This window comes from Copadichromis virginalis, linkage group LG20, assembly GCF_057382275.1.
Source record: "Copadichromis virginalis isolate Kocher_CV1m ecotype Utaka linkage group LG20, C_Virginalis_male_GT1.1, whole genome shotgun sequence".
Classification (NCBI taxonomy): Eukaryota; Metazoa; Chordata; class Actinopteri; order Cichliformes; family Cichlidae; genus Copadichromis; species Copadichromis virginalis.
The window spans coordinates 11,797,144-11,814,262 of NC_140637.1; the positions used below are offsets into that span (position 1 = coordinate 11,797,144).

The 17,119-nt window shown below is 39.5% G+C and overlaps 2 protein-coding genes across 4 annotated transcripts in view; one reads left to right on the forward strand and one right to left on the reverse strand.

Annotated features, from left to right (window-relative positions):
• Positions 1–17,119, forward strand: part of mtor (mechanistic target of rapamycin kinase) — a 75,568-nt gene that overhangs the window by 17,960 nt on the left and 40,489 nt on the right. For all 3 annotated transcript variants that reach the window (XM_085444785.1, XM_085444787.1, XM_085444786.1), the window contains 7 exons: positions 1,820–1,932; positions 2,268–2,430; positions 2,825–2,917; positions 3,249–3,395; positions 3,850–3,992; positions 4,324–4,486; positions 5,411–5,556. In XM_085444785.1, coding sequence (XP_085300911.1) covers positions 1,820–1,932; positions 2,268–2,430; positions 2,825–2,917; positions 3,249–3,395; positions 3,850–3,992; positions 4,324–4,486; positions 5,411–5,556 — 968 coding nt within the window. The remainder of the gene's footprint in view (positions 1–1,819; positions 1,933–2,267; positions 2,431–2,824; positions 2,918–3,248; positions 3,396–3,849; positions 3,993–4,323; positions 4,487–5,410; positions 5,557–17,119) is intronic.
• Positions 9,443–12,720, reverse strand: angptl7 (angiopoietin-like 7). The gene is made up of 5 exons (XM_085444788.1): positions 12,144–12,720; positions 11,051–11,151; positions 10,727–10,921; positions 10,312–10,507; positions 9,443–10,213 (listed from the first exon to the last, which is right to left on the reverse strand). The coding sequence occupies exons 1-5, from the start codon at positions 12,502–12,504 to the stop codon at positions 10,038–10,040; spliced, it is 1,029 nt and encodes a 342-aa protein (XP_085300914.1). The 5' UTR covers positions 12,505–12,720; the 3' UTR covers positions 9,443–10,037.

The window sequence follows — 17,119 nt, forward strand, 5'->3', positions numbered from 1 at the left end:
ACCATTTTAGGGCAGTGCAGAAAGCTTTCTTTCATAGACTCCCTGATACGCATTCATACTCTCAGGGAAACACTAACTAGTAATTTACCATTACATTTCTTGTAATGTTACAAGAAATTGATAATACCTTGGTAATAGCAGTCTGAACAGGCTGTTTGCAGTTTTCTCTTCTTTTAGCGACACACTAACTTTTAGATTTCAGGCTGACGTCTACCAGCAGCTCAAACCATAGAAATGTATAATGATGACCTGGTTAAAAGTTGTGCTCAACACATGCTGTGTCCTTAAAAAAATGGATCTGAAAACATGAAGATATAAGGATCCTGTAAGACAGAATAATGAAAGTTTAGTGTCAAAAATTAGCAATGGCCACAAAAAAACCTCCATTATGAATGTCTCAGTGTAGCATGACCCTGAATCTGTGTTTTGTAATAGATTTCTTTGCGAGTTGCACTGAGTCAAAGTAAAACTTGTCATAAATCTAGTGGAGAAACTATATTAACTAGACTGAAAAGGGCCTGTGTCAGAATGACGAGATGACTTTATTTTGCTAGCATTAGTTTAGGTTTAATAATTTAAGCTCACATCACTTTACACTCATACTGAAAGTACAGGAGCTCAACCTTCAGTTGATTTATTGGGGTGGTGTTTTATGTTTGTGGCTTCCATCAATATCCATCAGGACCTTTTGAGGTCTAAGCCACTTGCTCGTAATACAGCAGTTCAAAGACAGCACGGACCTATAAGTAACACACTCTCCTGTTTCAGCAGCGGCAGCCAGTAGTTGTCAGGGTTTTCCCTCAAACCCTAAATCACGATTTACGGGGAGACCACAAACACAGAATCGTGAGGAGCACAGTCATCTAGTCTTCTCTTCTCTGGTGCTGTTTAGTTTCAAAGTCTGTAGTATAGTATAATTCAGCAGCCCACAATCTGGATTGTCTGTAACTCAGGTCTGTGTCTGGAGCCTGATCTTTAGCGCAGCATGGGGGTCATGAAATGAGGGGAGTGGGAATCAGATTTCCCGCTTGTCTACAGAAGAGGTGAAGAAAAACATACTTCCATCATTTCAAGAAGCCTTCTCCCCTGAGCTCCACCCCCACCCTTCTAGGCTCACACATGCACACAGTTGTACACCTCCAACTCAACTTCCTGCTGTCTCGCCGTGTGCACTTTAGACATGGGGTTGGAGAGTGGGGGGAAAAGCAGAGGCGGTCATGGTATGTATTGGGGGGCTGGGGTATTTTTGATGCTTTCAATAGACGTCATCCTTTAAGACCACCATGTAGCCACCAAGCCTGTGTGCACATGCGCCACACAGCACCATGTTTACTGTTACCTTAAGGCACTGTGAGGCTTTCTCAAAAAATGCCATTTAGTTAATGTTGGAATTTGTATGCAGTAAACATGGCTGTACTCACTAATAATAGAAGATATACAGTCATTGGTGAAATGTAGATTAATAATCTAAAATTGACAAAAAGCCCCACGCAGAGGTACGTCATGAAACTTAACATCAATTTTAAGGAAGGTAAAATTGATGTTTAAAACCCCCCCCCAAAACCCACTAATGTAATGTTCATATTTTACTTTATGATTTGCATCCTGTGAAGGCACAGATTCATGCTCACTTATTCGCTAACAGCTATACACAGATTTCCTGGACGGCTGGCTCGTGTGCCAGCACCTTGCTGAAATAAAATGCCATTCGACTTTCCCTTCAGAGCTCCTGAAGAAAACCATTTACAAGCTCATTAAAGCCACTCATGTTTAAGTGCTGCAGTATGTGGAATTAAGGAATGTGTGCTCTCCTTTTCAGCTACTCAATGCCATCCAGCTATTTGGTGCCAACCTAGATGACTACCTCCACTTGTTGCTGCCTCCCATTGTCAAGCTCTTTGATGCCCCTGATGTGCCCCTGCAGGCGCGCAAGTAAACGCTACACCCGTAGTTTTAGTGAGGAATCTAGTGTGATAATAAAAGTCATTCTCACTTAATTTTGCAAATAAAAATGTATTTAGCATCAATCTGATGTCACCACAGAAATGGGAAATTAAAATTAGACCATCACTGTGGTTAAAAGAGAGGAAAAAAGAACAAAGCTAAACATTTTTATGTGTATGTTTTTTATTAAAGAATCCATCTGGCAGCGATGTCAGATTTTTCACATGACTTCTTGGCTATCGGAGCAGGCTGTGTATCTAAGTCTGTGTCCTACAAACATTTCAGTAAAGCTGAGCATCCTTTGTTTTTCCTCTGTGGCTCAGGGTTGCCTTGGAGACACTGGACCGACTGACAGAGTCCCTGGACTTCACAGACTACGCTTCACGCATTATCCACCCGATTGTTCGGACACTTGACACCACTCCAGAGCTGCGTTCCACTTCCATGGACACCCTGTCCTCACTCGTATTCCAGTTGGGCAAGAAGGTAACCAGAGCTGTCCCCCGGGCTGTCTTTTAGATGTAGATACTATTAACTGTACTTTTCCAGTCTTCCTACTGTTGGCTTCACATGCACTGCCCCCCCTAGTTTTATTACTTCCTGCCAGACTGCTGATGTCATTGACCATTACGCAGCATGGGGTGGTGTTTACAGGAGCGGATGAGGTCACATTTACCCCTGCCTGTCCTCTCAAGCCTTCCCCTCCCTTATCCCTCAAACCCCGTGTCGTTAATGTGTAGGGGAAGCTTTTGATCTGAGGTTCATGAAGGTTAGAAACAAGTGCAAGACACCCAGTTATTTACTTTATGGTGAAGGGAAAGCGGTCTCCAGACACACATACACCCTTATGTTTATCCTTCCTCTCTCCTCTTATTTTCAGTACCAGATCTTCATCCCCATGGTGAATAAAGTGATGCTAAAGCACAGGATCAACCACCAGCGTTACGACATACTCATATGTCGGATTGTCAAGGTATGGCTCGCCAGTAAATCCAGATTATTACTACACATTTTTCACACATGTCTCGTAGATTATCTGTGAGCTGCCAGTCTTTTATTTCATAACCTCACAGGGCACAAGGTGGTCTGGCAATAAATTACATAAGTATAAATAAACATTTCATATTCAGTGCACCATAAGCAAGTCATTACCATGTCTTGTTTATCAACAGTCCCTCAGGAAGGAAATGCACTTCTACTTTCATAAAACGTGTTTTGGGGCCCAGCTCAACAGTTTGAATGTGTGTGGCCCGCATGTGTGTGGCCTGCATGTGTTTGTTTATGTTTGTTTTTGTGCCTATCAGGGCTATACTCTGGCAGAGGAGGAAGAAGACCCTCTAATTTTCCAGCATCGCCAGGTTCGTGGTAACCAAGGTGACGCTTTGGTCAGCGGACCAGTAGAGGCGGGGCCTATGAAGAAGCTCCACGTCAGCACTACTGCACTCCAGAAGGTTGGAAGGAACAGTTGGCATTTTTTTCCCCCCATGATTAAAGACACGCACACGTCCAATGTTTATATCGGTGGCAGTGTTGCAGGTGTTTCATTTGTGTACAGGAAGCAGTGCTGAAAGCCGTAGTTCAATTGTGGTCAGGATGTATGAGTCAACAAACTGGTGATAAATTAATGGAACAACGTCGTCATATGAGCAGAACACCACAATCAGTGCATATATTTGACTGCAGAAAACAAAGGATTACCTGCTGATTTGATGATAGTTTACCGAGTGGTGTCAGACTGGCCTGTGGACCGATAAATTACACAGCGCTCTTCACTACCATCATCAAGATAATAATAAAAAAAATCTCACAGTTTACATTATAGTCAGATTATCCCATACACATTACATGTGAAAACTTTGCGTCCACATATTTGTTCTGAAATTGATGATTTCTGACACTGGAAAGGCTTGGGGAGCTGCCAGGAAGGTGTCCAAAGATGATTGGCTGGAGTGGCTGAGGCGCTTGAGTGTTGTCCTGCTCAAAGAGTCATCCTCCCCAGCTCTGCGCTCGTGCTGGTCACTGGCTCAGACCTACATCCCTCTTGCCAGGTAAATGCAAACATAATTCCTTATGAAGCATGTACATAAAATCTGAAGCTCTGTCTTTGCATAGAGTTTTGGGCAGTCACTACTGCCAAAACATTCTCAGTTATCAGTAGTGCAAAACTGGTCAAACTTGACAATGTCAAAGGTGACTGTATGTAGCTGTATGAAAAGCAGAGTTACTAAAATGCTAAAAAAAAAAAAAGCTGTGTAAAATCACAAATACCTGTTTATTCTGTGATCATTTTTACAACTTTTAGAATGATCTCGCTACTGCAAAATACTTGAATATTTTAATGTTGTTTTAATGGCAATATGGTGTTTTTGTTGACCCCAGAGACTTGTTCAATGCAGCTTTCCTCTCATGTTGGTCTGAGCTGAGTGAGGACCAGCAGGATGAGCTGATCCGCAGCATTGAGTTGGCACTCACATCTCAAGACATTGCTGAGGTCACACAGACTTTGCTCAACTTGGCAGAGTTCATGGAGCACAGCGATAAGGTTAGCAGTGACCTGATAACCTAATTAAACTAATAGCTGTGCTATTGTTTAGACATACATGTTTTTAGTGTCCCTGCAGATGTGAACGGACTCTCAAACAGCATTTTCAAAACTAAATTCTAATCCTCAAAGTTTTTATATTAGCCAGAGTATTTTTTTCTTCATCAATCAGGTTTTGCTTTGTTAAAGATTGTAATAAAAATGTCTCTCAAAAATCAAAGTAGGTTTAATGTTTTTAACTCTTGCTCAAATAATTAGTCGTATTCTTAATTTGATTTTAAATGTTTATAGCGTCAGTGTATATCGGTCTAAATTGAGAAGTATAAATGGAAATTCATCTGTTTTAAATTAATCCACAACACAAAGTGTGAAAAATAAATGCTTTTGCAGTCCCACTGCACATATGTTTATGATGTTGAGATAATATTCTTCTCACAGCATTTTAGAACTTAATTTTCATTGTGAAAATAATACAGATATTTTATTTGGTTAACTTAATTATTTCTGCCATCAACATCACAAAATTTAATTCGCTTTTTATCAGTTTATGTCTCTTCCAGAAAAGATAAGCACTGCAGCAGATATAGATGTGGAGACATCTGTTATTATGCTGTTATTTGTTCATCTACTTATTTGCACAGTCGCATGCAGCATTATATAACAGTAAGAAAAAGATTAACTCCAGAAACACGGAAATGTGTTAACCTTTTGATAAAATAGGAACTTTAAACTTGGCATAATAATAATGATGCTGTTACATTAAGGACTGTGAATGTTGTGGTTGGGCTGTGATTTCAGTTTCAATATGCTCTTCGGCAACGAGCCCACCGTCGAAGAATGATGTATTCTTCATAGTTAGATAAGCAGAGCCAGTGGAATGATTGTCATTTAGAGTTATTTATTATGTACAATTTCCTTTTCCAGGGCCCTCTGCCCCTCAGAGACGATAACGGCATTGTGCTGCTCGGTGAGAGAGCTGCCAAATGCCGTGCCTATGCCAAGGCACTGCATTACAAAGAGCTGGAGTTTCAGAAGGGACCAACCCCCCTTATCCTGGAGTCTCTTATCAGGTAGGAGGTGTGAAAAAGCTCAGAAATGAATGTGTTATTTTTATGAATAACAGCCACAGCTTACCTGAATAGGGTAATTAAAAAAGCATATCATGGTCCACTTAACTTTTTTGTTTGTGTAATTTAACAGGTCCTCAGCCCAGTAGGTTATCGCTTAGAACAAACATTACACCACCCTCGAGGAGTCAGTTTTTCAATCTAATAAATAAAGAAAAAATATATTAAGCATATCCTCCTCTCCCACAAGCCTTTGATATCTTCTGTCAACTTTTCCATCCCCTTTTCTCATCTTTCTTTATTTCTACGCCTTTGGCATTGCATGGAAAAATCTGTTTTGCAGGCATCTAATTGGAAGCTTGCCTCCTTTTCATCTGTGAGTGTCTGGACTTGTGTTTCTCTGGGGCCTGTTTTCAATTTCTCAGAAGCCTTGATCATGATGAATGATGGAAGCCGGCACTCTGGTGTTTTCAATATCCCCATCTGGTTCTCACCTCTCCAGGATTTCCCATAAAAGATCTAGACGCTAGTGTGCTGAAAGCACTGCGAAAACCTCTTTTTACTGAGTCGCGGCTGTATTAGGGGAAAAATATGTTTCATATCTGATGCATACTTTTTGATGACAAGGAGTTTTGTCATAGCCGTTTCGGTGCCTGAGTCATTGTGTTTGTAAGTGACATTGGAACTGATCATTTCATTCTTTCATATGGATATTCAGTTAAAATAGTTAGTTTATGGTAATACATCTGTGACTGCTACAAATGATGTGTGAGGGATTTTTAGAAAATCCACAGAATTAATTTGTGGTTTGACTATGTTCTTAGTAGGCACAGAAGTATCGAATATAGCCAGGAAACTTGTCACATTTTCCCCTTTATTCCTAACAAGAGAGGAATGCTGCTAATTTAGCAATTTGCATTTATTTGTAGAAGTCTATCATGCAGTGTTAATATATGTGAATCATGTGATAGTCTTTGTTTCGGATTTGTTAATATTATGTATTAAAAAATATTGAATTTGTCATTATTTGGTAGAATGGGGTAAAAGAAAGCTGTGTATCTTGGAGATAAGTGCTTAATAAGTGCTAATACATATACATTTGGTTGATCTGTCATAGTTGTAACAGTAGGGGCCAGGCATTGTTGCATCTAAACCATGTGTTGGTAATTTTTCTGTAGCCTTAGTGTTATGGGTACCATGGAAATGCTTGGAAATTGAGTCTTGAATAAAACGTAGCATGTTGTTGAGATGCACAAAAGACTGCACGATGTTAGGTAAAATATCATCTTATGATACCCAGCCAGTGTGGCTTTTGTTTGTTAATACCAGCTGCAGTAGCTTAGCTTAGCTGGGTTTGTTTTTACCTTGTGAGTCTGCGTGCGTATCGTGTGTCTTATAGGGGGCACAACCATGACACTGGTTTAGAGTACTTTGACAGGTGTTTATACGGTATGTTTGTCTGTCCGGATTTCTGCAGACAGATTGTGTCAGCATAATAGTTAGAGTTTACAAATACATTTGGGGTGACTCTTGAGCAATAAGTACTCATGTAACAATGAAGTAATTCTTAAATAATTGTCATATTGTAGATGGTACTGCATTATATCCCTGAGTCAGGTATATTGACAGGGATAATGCATTTGATCCCCCTGCAAGATGGTCTAGTTTTTTTTTTTTTTTTTTTCTTCCACTGGGAAGTTTTGATGGACTTGGATTAGGATAAAGAGATGTCATCATCATCTCAGGTTGGTAACTTTTAATCTACCTGTGTTGTCTCTCCCTGCGCTTTCACCCTCTTGGGTTATGGTCCAACCAAGGCAATAGTAATAAAAGTATCGAGTATAATGCACAACTCCAATTCCAGAATGTCGGGATGCTATGTAAAGTCTCACGAAAACAGAATGCTGTGAGTTGCAAATCTCACAAACCCTTATTTTATTTGTAATGGAACATAGAAAACATATCAAATCTTTTGAGACATTTTACTGTTTGATTAAAAATCTTAGCTTGTTTTTAATTTGATAAACATGTCTCAAAGTTGTGATGGGAGCGACAACAGGCTGGAAAAGTAAGAGTTACTAGAGCAAAAGAGGTGGGGGAATATTTTGCAGCTAATGAGTTTAATTGGTAACAGGTCAGTGGCATGAATCTTGGAGAGGCAAAGTTCCTCAGAATTAAAGATGGGCAGAGGTTTAACAATCTGCAAAAAACAAACAGTTTCTATGAATTATAGAACAATTTGAGATTTGTCTTCCTTGAGGTGAAATTATAAAGACCAATCTCATCATTTCCAGTAGAAATGATCCAGAGAACATGGAGAAAACTGTGCACAAGGGACAAAACTGAAAATCAATATTCTGTGATGGAAATCACTGTATGGGCTCAGGCCCATAAATCATTCTCTGTGATCACAGTCCACCTCATCCACAAATGCAGGTTAAAGCTGCAATAATGAAGAAAAGAAACAATATGTGAACATGACCCAGAAACTATGTCTTCTCTGGGTCAAAGCTCATTTAGAATTCAAAAGCCTGCATCTCTGATGATATGGGAGCGCAATAATGTTTAGGAAACTGGCAACTTGCACATTTGGAAAGGCAAATCAACACTGAGAGGTGCATACAGGATTTAGAGCAACATATGCTCCCATCCAGACAACAGATTTTTCAGGAAAGACCTTATATATTTCAGCAAGACAGTGCTAAACCACATACAGGAGATCCTACAATAGTATGGCTTCATAGTTGAAGAGTCCAAGTGCTGAACTGGCCTGACTGCAGTCCACACCTTTCACCAATTAAAAACAGTTTGGAGCATCATGATATTTATAAGTGAGACATGAGTGAGACTACATGTCTCGCCTAAGAGTCCAGAAACTTGACTGGTTAAAAGAAGAGGGATTTTACACAGTGGTAAACATAGCTGTGCCCCAACTTTTCAGACATTTTACTGCCATCACATTCAAAAGATGAAAACACAGCTTTTCCAAAGGTAGTATTTATTGCACAATCCCTATATTTCAATTGAGAAGTACACAATGAAATGCCTGTAGTTCTACCTTAACATAAAATCTGCATTTCAGGTAAAAAATAAATAGAAAAAATCGAGTGAAATCTTGCTGAACGAGCTGTCTTCATTAAATATTAAACAACACTTTTGGCAGACCTGTCACTGAAGTTTAAATCCCCTAGGAAAATAGGAAAAAAATCTATTTATTGAAGCGACTTTCTTAAATAGAACGTGCTAAACATTAGAATTCCTCCTAGAGCAACAATGTTTATGTCAATAGTAACTGGCCTCTTATTGTGGTATAGTTCACCACTGTTTAAGGTTATCTTTTGTGGTGGAGCCACATGCTTAAACACATTCTAACCCTTAAAATAGATAGACCTTGTTTGTTTTAAGCGACCTTTATTCTAGTATGGCCATTTCATTTGAAGGGAAAAGATAAATGTCCAGGTTTAATTAGATGTTTACCCTGACGAATATTTCACCTTGTTAAAGGAATCTGTCATGCTATTGTTATGATTCTGAGTAATCACAAGACTGAGCCTGTGTAGGCCGTGCTAGCTCTCAGTCGGTATAATCCAAAAAAATCTTTGTTATCCTAACCAAATGATGTTATTGTTGTCATGGTAAGAAAGCTAAAGGCATTTAACTAAATGGAGTGTGGGTGTGTAGTTGTGTAGTCTTCTTTCATCTGTTTGGGTTAGGTGGCATGGGACCTCTAGCTGGGATGTCAGAAGTCAGAGGTCGGTGGCTCAAGGCAAATATGTAGCCATTATTGGACACGAGTGGACATAAGACCTTGACTCGACTCGACTTCTTCGAGTTTGTCAGAATACCTATGCTGTTTGCTGAGTGAAGGAATGAATAGGCTGACATGGAATTCTATGTTTAAAAAATATTTTTTATTTTCTACCACATAAAAGAACATAATTACAGAACTGTACACATTTTACAAATCACACATTTTCATCATGAAGGTTTATTGTTTGAAGTGAATGAAGAAAAAGAAATGGAGCATCATTGATAGGACCAATCCCTCACAACAGCTCACAAACAAATGGTAGTCTGGCAGTCTTTAAAGATTTATAGATGAATTAGAAGTTTCCAATGGTCCTTGCTTGTTATAACTGAAAATACATCCCAAGTGCATTCAAGACAAATGACTGAAAGAATAAAATTCCAGTTACCCACAGGGGGGAGTGTTGAAAAGGCATCTAGGAAAGCTTTTAAAAAATAAAATATCTTATATCTGATAAATACACACAATTAACTACAATTTACAATCAAAACATGAGAAAAACATTACACATTCATCTGACTGAAATCGAGCCAAACCATTACAAACAACCTTATCACTTCGTTCGCAGTCCAGGAAAAGCCACAGTTTGGTAGAACAGTTAAACGGGTATTATTGAGAACTCTCTTTATTCATGCGTATGATCTTGATCCAGAAAAAACAGCCGAAACACTTATGACTAAAAATTAACTGGTCGGACCTTCATCTCCACCTTCTTGAGGGAGTAGGTGGGTCCATGCCAGCCGTACCAAGTGATCCCATCTTGGTTCTTATCTTGGTTCTTTATGTGGTTACCGTAGCGATAATAAACACCGTTCAAATTTGAGTCAGTGCAGCAGTTGTACCAGTACCCACCTGGAAGTAAGAATTGGATTAATGGCAGCACATAACAGCCTTTCTTATCTGCTGTAGACGACTGGATTGGTTTTGTAAGATTTTCTCATATGTCTTACCTTTGCGTCGGGCTGCACAGTCATCCAAACATTTGTCATTGTCTTTGTTCATGGTGCTGAAGTTGGTGTTGTTGTGGTACCGCAGAGAGTCTCCAGCATTTCCACTGTAGTTGGCAAGGAAGAGCTTGTAGCTGTTGAGCTCATTACTGACTGTGAAAAAGCCATACTCGGCATAGCGTTTTTCTCCTTCCCAGTCCTGCATTGGAAAACATATAACACGATTTAGAGAATGACAGTGACAGAAACAGAATATTTGCTTTTGTGGTCTGTCTAATGTCTTTTCGAATTAGTTTGATTTATTGCTAGTTCAAGTATGGTGTAAAGTGATTTTTATGCCCTCTTGCTTTTAGCCATGAAGTGGCTTTTACATGGTTTATGTATTCTTGCTCTCCTGCGTGATGGTCCCAACACTTACCTCCATATCAATCCTAAGTGTACTTGGCTGCCTTGTTAGGCGGAAGATGTTGTCATTGCCCAGCCAGAAGTCTCCACGGATGGATCCAAATCCTTGTTTGTACTGCTTCCAGTCACGGTTAAAGGATGTGAGGCCAACACTTCGCCTCTGAATCACAGTCCAGCCACCTCCATTTGTCTCCATATCACAGAAGAGCTGGGAAAAAACAAAGCCTGTAATTTAGCTGGCTTTTCAAAAAGCTGAAAAAAGCCTCTGATAACCCACCCCCCCTCCCAAAAAAAAAGAAAGAAAAAACAACCCACATGCAAGAGTGCTGAAACTTACGGTGAATTCAGGTGTTCCCAGAAACTCATCTTTAGGCAGCTTGTACTCGCCAGAGATCTTGTAGTTCTTGCTGTAGAGTGATGCACAGTCATATATGGCTTCTGGAAAAAGGAATATCCCAAGTTATGCTAAAACCATATGCAGATCCATGAGCTTTCATAGTTTTTAAAACATGTGATACCTATAAATTACAGTTTTCAGGGTATCTGAGGAATTGGACAGAGAAAAAAAGAGACTTTTCTTTTTCGCCCCACGCCCCAAAAGAAAAATAGATCAAAGAAGAATGAGACATGCACAGCATGCTGAGAGTTTTTCATAGCTGCACCTTTTACTCCTGTCCCAGTATAGTGATGCCTTTAAGATTACGGTGGAGCAAAGAAGCCAAAACTTAAAGATATGGAAACCTTCCACTTCTAATCACTGCAGCCCTTCCTGTTCTGTTCTCTTGTTTACTTTACAAAGGTCTGTGTGTTCTCTCTGCCAATGACATGAATGCGGTCCCTTTAGACCACACAGTAAAACGTGAAATAATAAACGACGTAATGCCTGGTTAACCGCTCCGCGGCAGCCAGTGCTGATTAGTGGTGTGTTGAAGTCGAATTGAACGGTGGATATGATGTGGCTTTGATGGAGCTCATTACTGACAACCCTGCAGATGGGATTGTGCAGCTCTAAATGATTGGTTTTTAGTACTGTGGGGCAGCTCAGAGAAGTGCGGCACTGTAATTTCCCTCATGACTAATTCACAGCAGGTGTCTCAGATCCTGAAAGGCTGATTATAGTGTTTTGCAGCAAAAATAAATACATGATGATAATGTGTGCAGAATAGTTTATAGTGAAGTGACTTTGTTTTGTCTACTTTTAAATATGAGCACCCTTCCCAATTAAAAGAAGCTTTTATGATATATTAAAATGATACTATTCAAAACCAAACTTATACTGTCTGGAAATGTTGAGAGGTGAAAGGTGTCTGTTTAAAATTTGGTATTTGAAACAAGAAATAAGAGCAAGAATGAGCGTTTTCATAGCATCTGTTTTAGGGTATAGAGACAGTATGGTCAAACTCTCCAGATGATGGAGTGTTAATACTCACCCGATGAAGTCTTAGGAGCAGACTGTGCGGTTTGCAGCTGCATGATCTCCACACGGTTGTTGATCTCAGAGTACTTGCTCTCTGCCTCTGTGACTCGGATGTCTTGCTGTCGGCTCTGCTGGTCCAGATCTAGTATTTGCTTCACAAGTTTCTTCATGTCTGTCTCCTGCTTGCGACTCAGCTCCTCAAAGAGGCTGGTGAGATTGGCCACTTGAACTTTGAGAGAGCGTACCTCGTCGCAGCACTGACCCTTGGAAGGCTTTGGAAGCGCCTGTCTCTTCCTGAGATTTTGAGCCCATGTCTCTGCAAGCAAGAGCAGTGCAACCTCTAAAACAACTATACTCAAATAGATTTTTGCCATTTTTAAAAGTCAAAGTTCTGGATCTTCTCGCAGCCTCTGGGTGTTTTGATTGGTTGCCGCTAAAAAAGAATCTCTCTCTGTAAATGGTTCTCTCTTGGAATACGAAAAAGATGCAAGCTCACTGCAGCTATCTGAAGTTTTGTCCAGTTGAGTTGGAGCTCTCCTTTGACCACTTGCTCACTCAGGCTGTCGTATTACCTCAGTGAAGCCCTCCTCTGCTTGAGCATCTTAAATATTGTATGGGTCCTCCCCCTCTCCCCCCTTTCACTGACCCTCTCCAACCTTCAGGGTGGAGGACCTTTCACGTTCCTCCTCCCCCCTGCACCCTTCTACTTCACCCCTCATCTTACTTTCACTCATACTGGGGAAGCTTTGCCACACGTGCTTTGTCAGGTGTTAAATGTTTCTGGGAAGTCATTTTTTTATTCCCTTTGCCTGGAAGAACCACATAAGGACCTGGGCAAACAAACAACGCTACTGTCTGAACCTGCGGCGCTTAACTGGAAATGCAGACTGTTTAAAAGATTTAACTACATTTGATTTTAATTTATTCAGCTATATACACTAATGAGATTAAAACATTTGAATACTTGTTTTAAACGTTAGTACATCTGTAGGTAATTTCTTCCCCACATTTAAAACACTTTATGTTAATGACAGTTTTTACGATATCCTTGAGGGTTGAAGTCACTAAGCATTCTTAGTTGTAGGTTAAGTGTTCTGTTCGTGCTACCCTTTTTGGCACATGGCAGATGTTAATGCCAAGCGGGTTTCAGTGTCAGATTTCAAAGGCGTGTTGATACAGGGGAAAACCTTCAGGATAAAATCTGATCAACTACAGTTTGTAGTAAAAGCTGGAAGAAATGTTTAGGATAAGGCAGGTGGAATAGTGGGAGTATTTTGTCTACATGTGTAAATGCTTAACATTTTGCCATCACATATGCAGCGTATTTCTTAAATAAGTTTAGATGGTGTACCCACCAAAGAACAACAGAACAAAAAGATGAAGTCATACTGTTATGGCTTTTATCATCAGCAGAAGGGGCAGCGTGCTTGTGTTTTCACTTCACTAATCAATTCCATGCCTTTAGGTATGTTTTCAACTTGTAGATATGGAAACTCATCAAGCATTAGAAAGTACAGGAAACATTTCAATCAGTCAAACATGCAGTCTGGATTAGGTTTCTGTATTAAATTAGAAACAATAATTAAAAGCATATTTCAGCTCAGTTAAAGTCTGGTGTCAAGTAGATGCATACTGTGTAGCATATGGGTTAATTACCTAAGGGATTAATTTAGTTGAATTAAATTTTATTTATGTAGCGCCAAATCACTACGATGGTCGCCTTAAGATGCTTTATCTTTACAATAATAGAGAGAAAACCCAGACAATAAGATGAGCCTCTAAGAATAAGCACTTGGCAACAGTGGGAGGGAAAAACCTCCTTTTAACAGGAAGAAACCTCTGGCAGAACAGGGCTTAGGGAGAGGCAGTGTTGCGACTTGCCAGGGATGAGTGGAGGATTACAGTTTATGCTTGTCGCTATCAGTTCTTCAGGAAAGAGGGATTTATTTATTTTTTCCTTTTGATTTTTTTCTTTGATACCTGTTGTTGAAGACAACAAGTTGAATGCATCATGCGTGAGTATAACGAGTTTTGGGTTGTGATGATGTCACAGTATTGCACACCTTAACATGAGCATTACAGTTGGGAGTTGGATTTTCAGTGCATTTGTGGAGGGTACAAACTCTTTACCCGGCGAGTCTTACCCGTACTTTGCGGGTTGAACCACTAGATACAGCCTGCTGCTGAATGAGGTGTGTTTGCCTGACTTAATAACAGTGTTTGCAAAACTCCTGCTTCTGGTTTGTCTTTTAAAATTTCTAACATTCCAGTCACTGGATGGGGCTGAAAATAATGCCTCTCAGGGAGGCGCTTTTCTGTCCCGTTTCTGTGGAATTTCTCTCTCTTCCCTGATGTGCTGCCATCCCTGCCAACCTACAGGACACACAGGTGTTGGGAAGCAGCCTCAAGGGTATTTGTGGGGTTTCTTGAGGTGCCAGATCGTGCTCATGGGCATTAAGATAGTATATGAGGCATGCCTTCTGTGATAGTTATGTATGATAATTACCAGGTAAAAGAAATTAAGTGTTTTATGCTGAAATAGAAGGAGCTGTAATAACTGAGACATTTCTGAGAGTTCTTACTTTGAACTTTATGGCTTTTTCCTTCCCCACATGGACTGGAGTGAACCGTCTGGAAAAGACATACAAGTTCATCAGCTAATAATCATACTTTACCAATGTTAAAGTACAATTTTTGTACATCTAAGGACCCTTGTGTTTGCCTTAAATTTAATTATAAAGGGAAATTATAATTTTATTATCTGGGCATCTACCTCTAAGTAGAGTGCTGCAATAAATCAGTGCTGAAGTGCTACTATTTGACTCAATGATGCTTAAGAATGATGGTCTGTTGATTTTATTTTATTTAAATTTTCATGTAAATGAAGAACATACCTATATATTGGGGAAAACAAAGTTTAGGGATCCCAGACTTAATGCTGTCTCCATGTCTGGACATTAGCATTGCAAACAGAGCGCAGACAGGCAGAAGATTTACTTGATACCAAAGACCAATTCCTATTTTATAAATTGTAAAGTCTGGAAGCATAAAGCTGCAAATTGTGGTGCAGATAGAGTGAATGGAATATTACAAATATGGAGCTAAAATGAGATGTGACACTTTGTGGCGGTGCGAGGTTTTATTACATAATCTCGCACCACCACACTGAAAACGTTTCTTGCTTCAGGAGGGACACAGAAAGCCTCCAAATGTTTGGCGTGTGTCCTTTCCCAGTTCTCTTTTGGTCAGACGATCAAATAAGGAAACAGTTTAGCTCATTCTGCTCATTGTCAACTTTGTTTTCACGCGGGACTGTGGTTTGGACCACAAATAAAAATTTTTTTAAAACCTTTCTTCAAATTCCAAAATATGATATAATTGTCAGGTGATCATCTGTTGCTCTCACGTGTCAAAGGGTGATGTATGTTTTTTGACTATTTTCCCCAGGCATTCTCTTACCTCAGTATTTTTTGTCTGCTTTTTAGAAAACTTTGCATTTTTCTCTTTAGGTTGTTCTTTTCTATTCTCCCAATGTTGCTGTTGAATATCGATTTGTGCTTTTAGTTTGCTGCCTTTCTTTGATTTTTAAGGAACACGTGGGAGCAATAAGGCACTTTATAGAAGAGTAATGAGATATTAGACTGCCTTCATGTTTAGTTGCTGCACGTTTTAAAATTTTGCATAAATTCTGAACTCATTAGATGCTAGACATGATCTTTCTCTTAATTTCACCCATTTATAAATAATAACGACTTTCTGTAACTATTATTTTTGTAGTAGTTTTTTGTATATCAGTCACTGGTGTCACTGATTGCTTTCAGTATAAAATGGTCAACATAGTTAGAGATTAGAACATTGTGGTTAAATTGAGCTACCACATACTTGTGCTGTAGTTATAGTTAAATTCAATTTGTTTTAAATGCAACACTGTGGCTCTGTTTTTGTTTCTGTTTTTCTTTCTAGTATGGCATTTGATGATGCATAGTGCCTCTTGACCTCCATGTAAATGTTAAGCCTAAGACACTTATGTGCGTCAGTCTCTTTTGGAAAAATTAGGATAATTTGCCTCCCTGTATTTTCTCATTGCCCTAACTGCTCCATGAGTCATTTCTCACTCCAGCAGTGCATCACTTTCCTTCGGTCCTGGACTTTGTCATTCAGGGTTAGTAATGAAAATCCAGCTGGAGGCTTTTGTTTCTTTCTTTTTTTCTTTCTTTTTAACATTTACCCTTTTCTAACACTTCCCCTTTAACCATGTCTCTCTAGGGTCTCTGTAAAAAATGCAAGCCTCTAAGCCTCTACTCTATTAGAGCTGTTCACTTTATATAACTACTGTGGGAAGCCTGTCTATTCCGTCAAGCAGATATTTTGCCTTTGGTGTTTAAGAAGAGTTGGACACCCTGCTGTGCTAATTGCAGCAGTGATCTGACTTTGATGAGTGAGAAGTACGTGGGTGTCATAACATGCTCACAGATGCTTTTTGTGTCCCTACATACACTGGAAGAACAGTTTGCAGTTAAACATTGACCACAGGGTCCAAGCTGTCAGCAGAGCACTCTGTGTTCAGTTACAGGAAAGGCAGGAGGTGAAAGCACGAGCCAGTGGATTCCAGAGCGTCTATCTCAAAACCTTGAATTGCATAATCTTTACGAACCCCTTCCACTTGTCAGCTCTGTCAGCACAGAAGCTCCACATTTTGATTTGAGTTTGGCCCATTTTGAAAGTATTTAATTTGCTTGAGATACTCGAATGTTCCTGTCAAAATAGTTTTTTTTTTTAAAAACTTTATTTTATTTTTTTATTATGTTGAAATATTGTAGTGGATCATATCTTTGTTTTAACCCTACAAACGTTTAATCAATGTTGGGTCTGTGACCAAATTTATAGATTTGAAAACAGACTTCATATTGATGCTCCATAGCTGAGGCCTTGGTATACAGCTGAAAGCATAGATTAGGAGGTTAACACAGAGAGTCGAGAAAATCATAA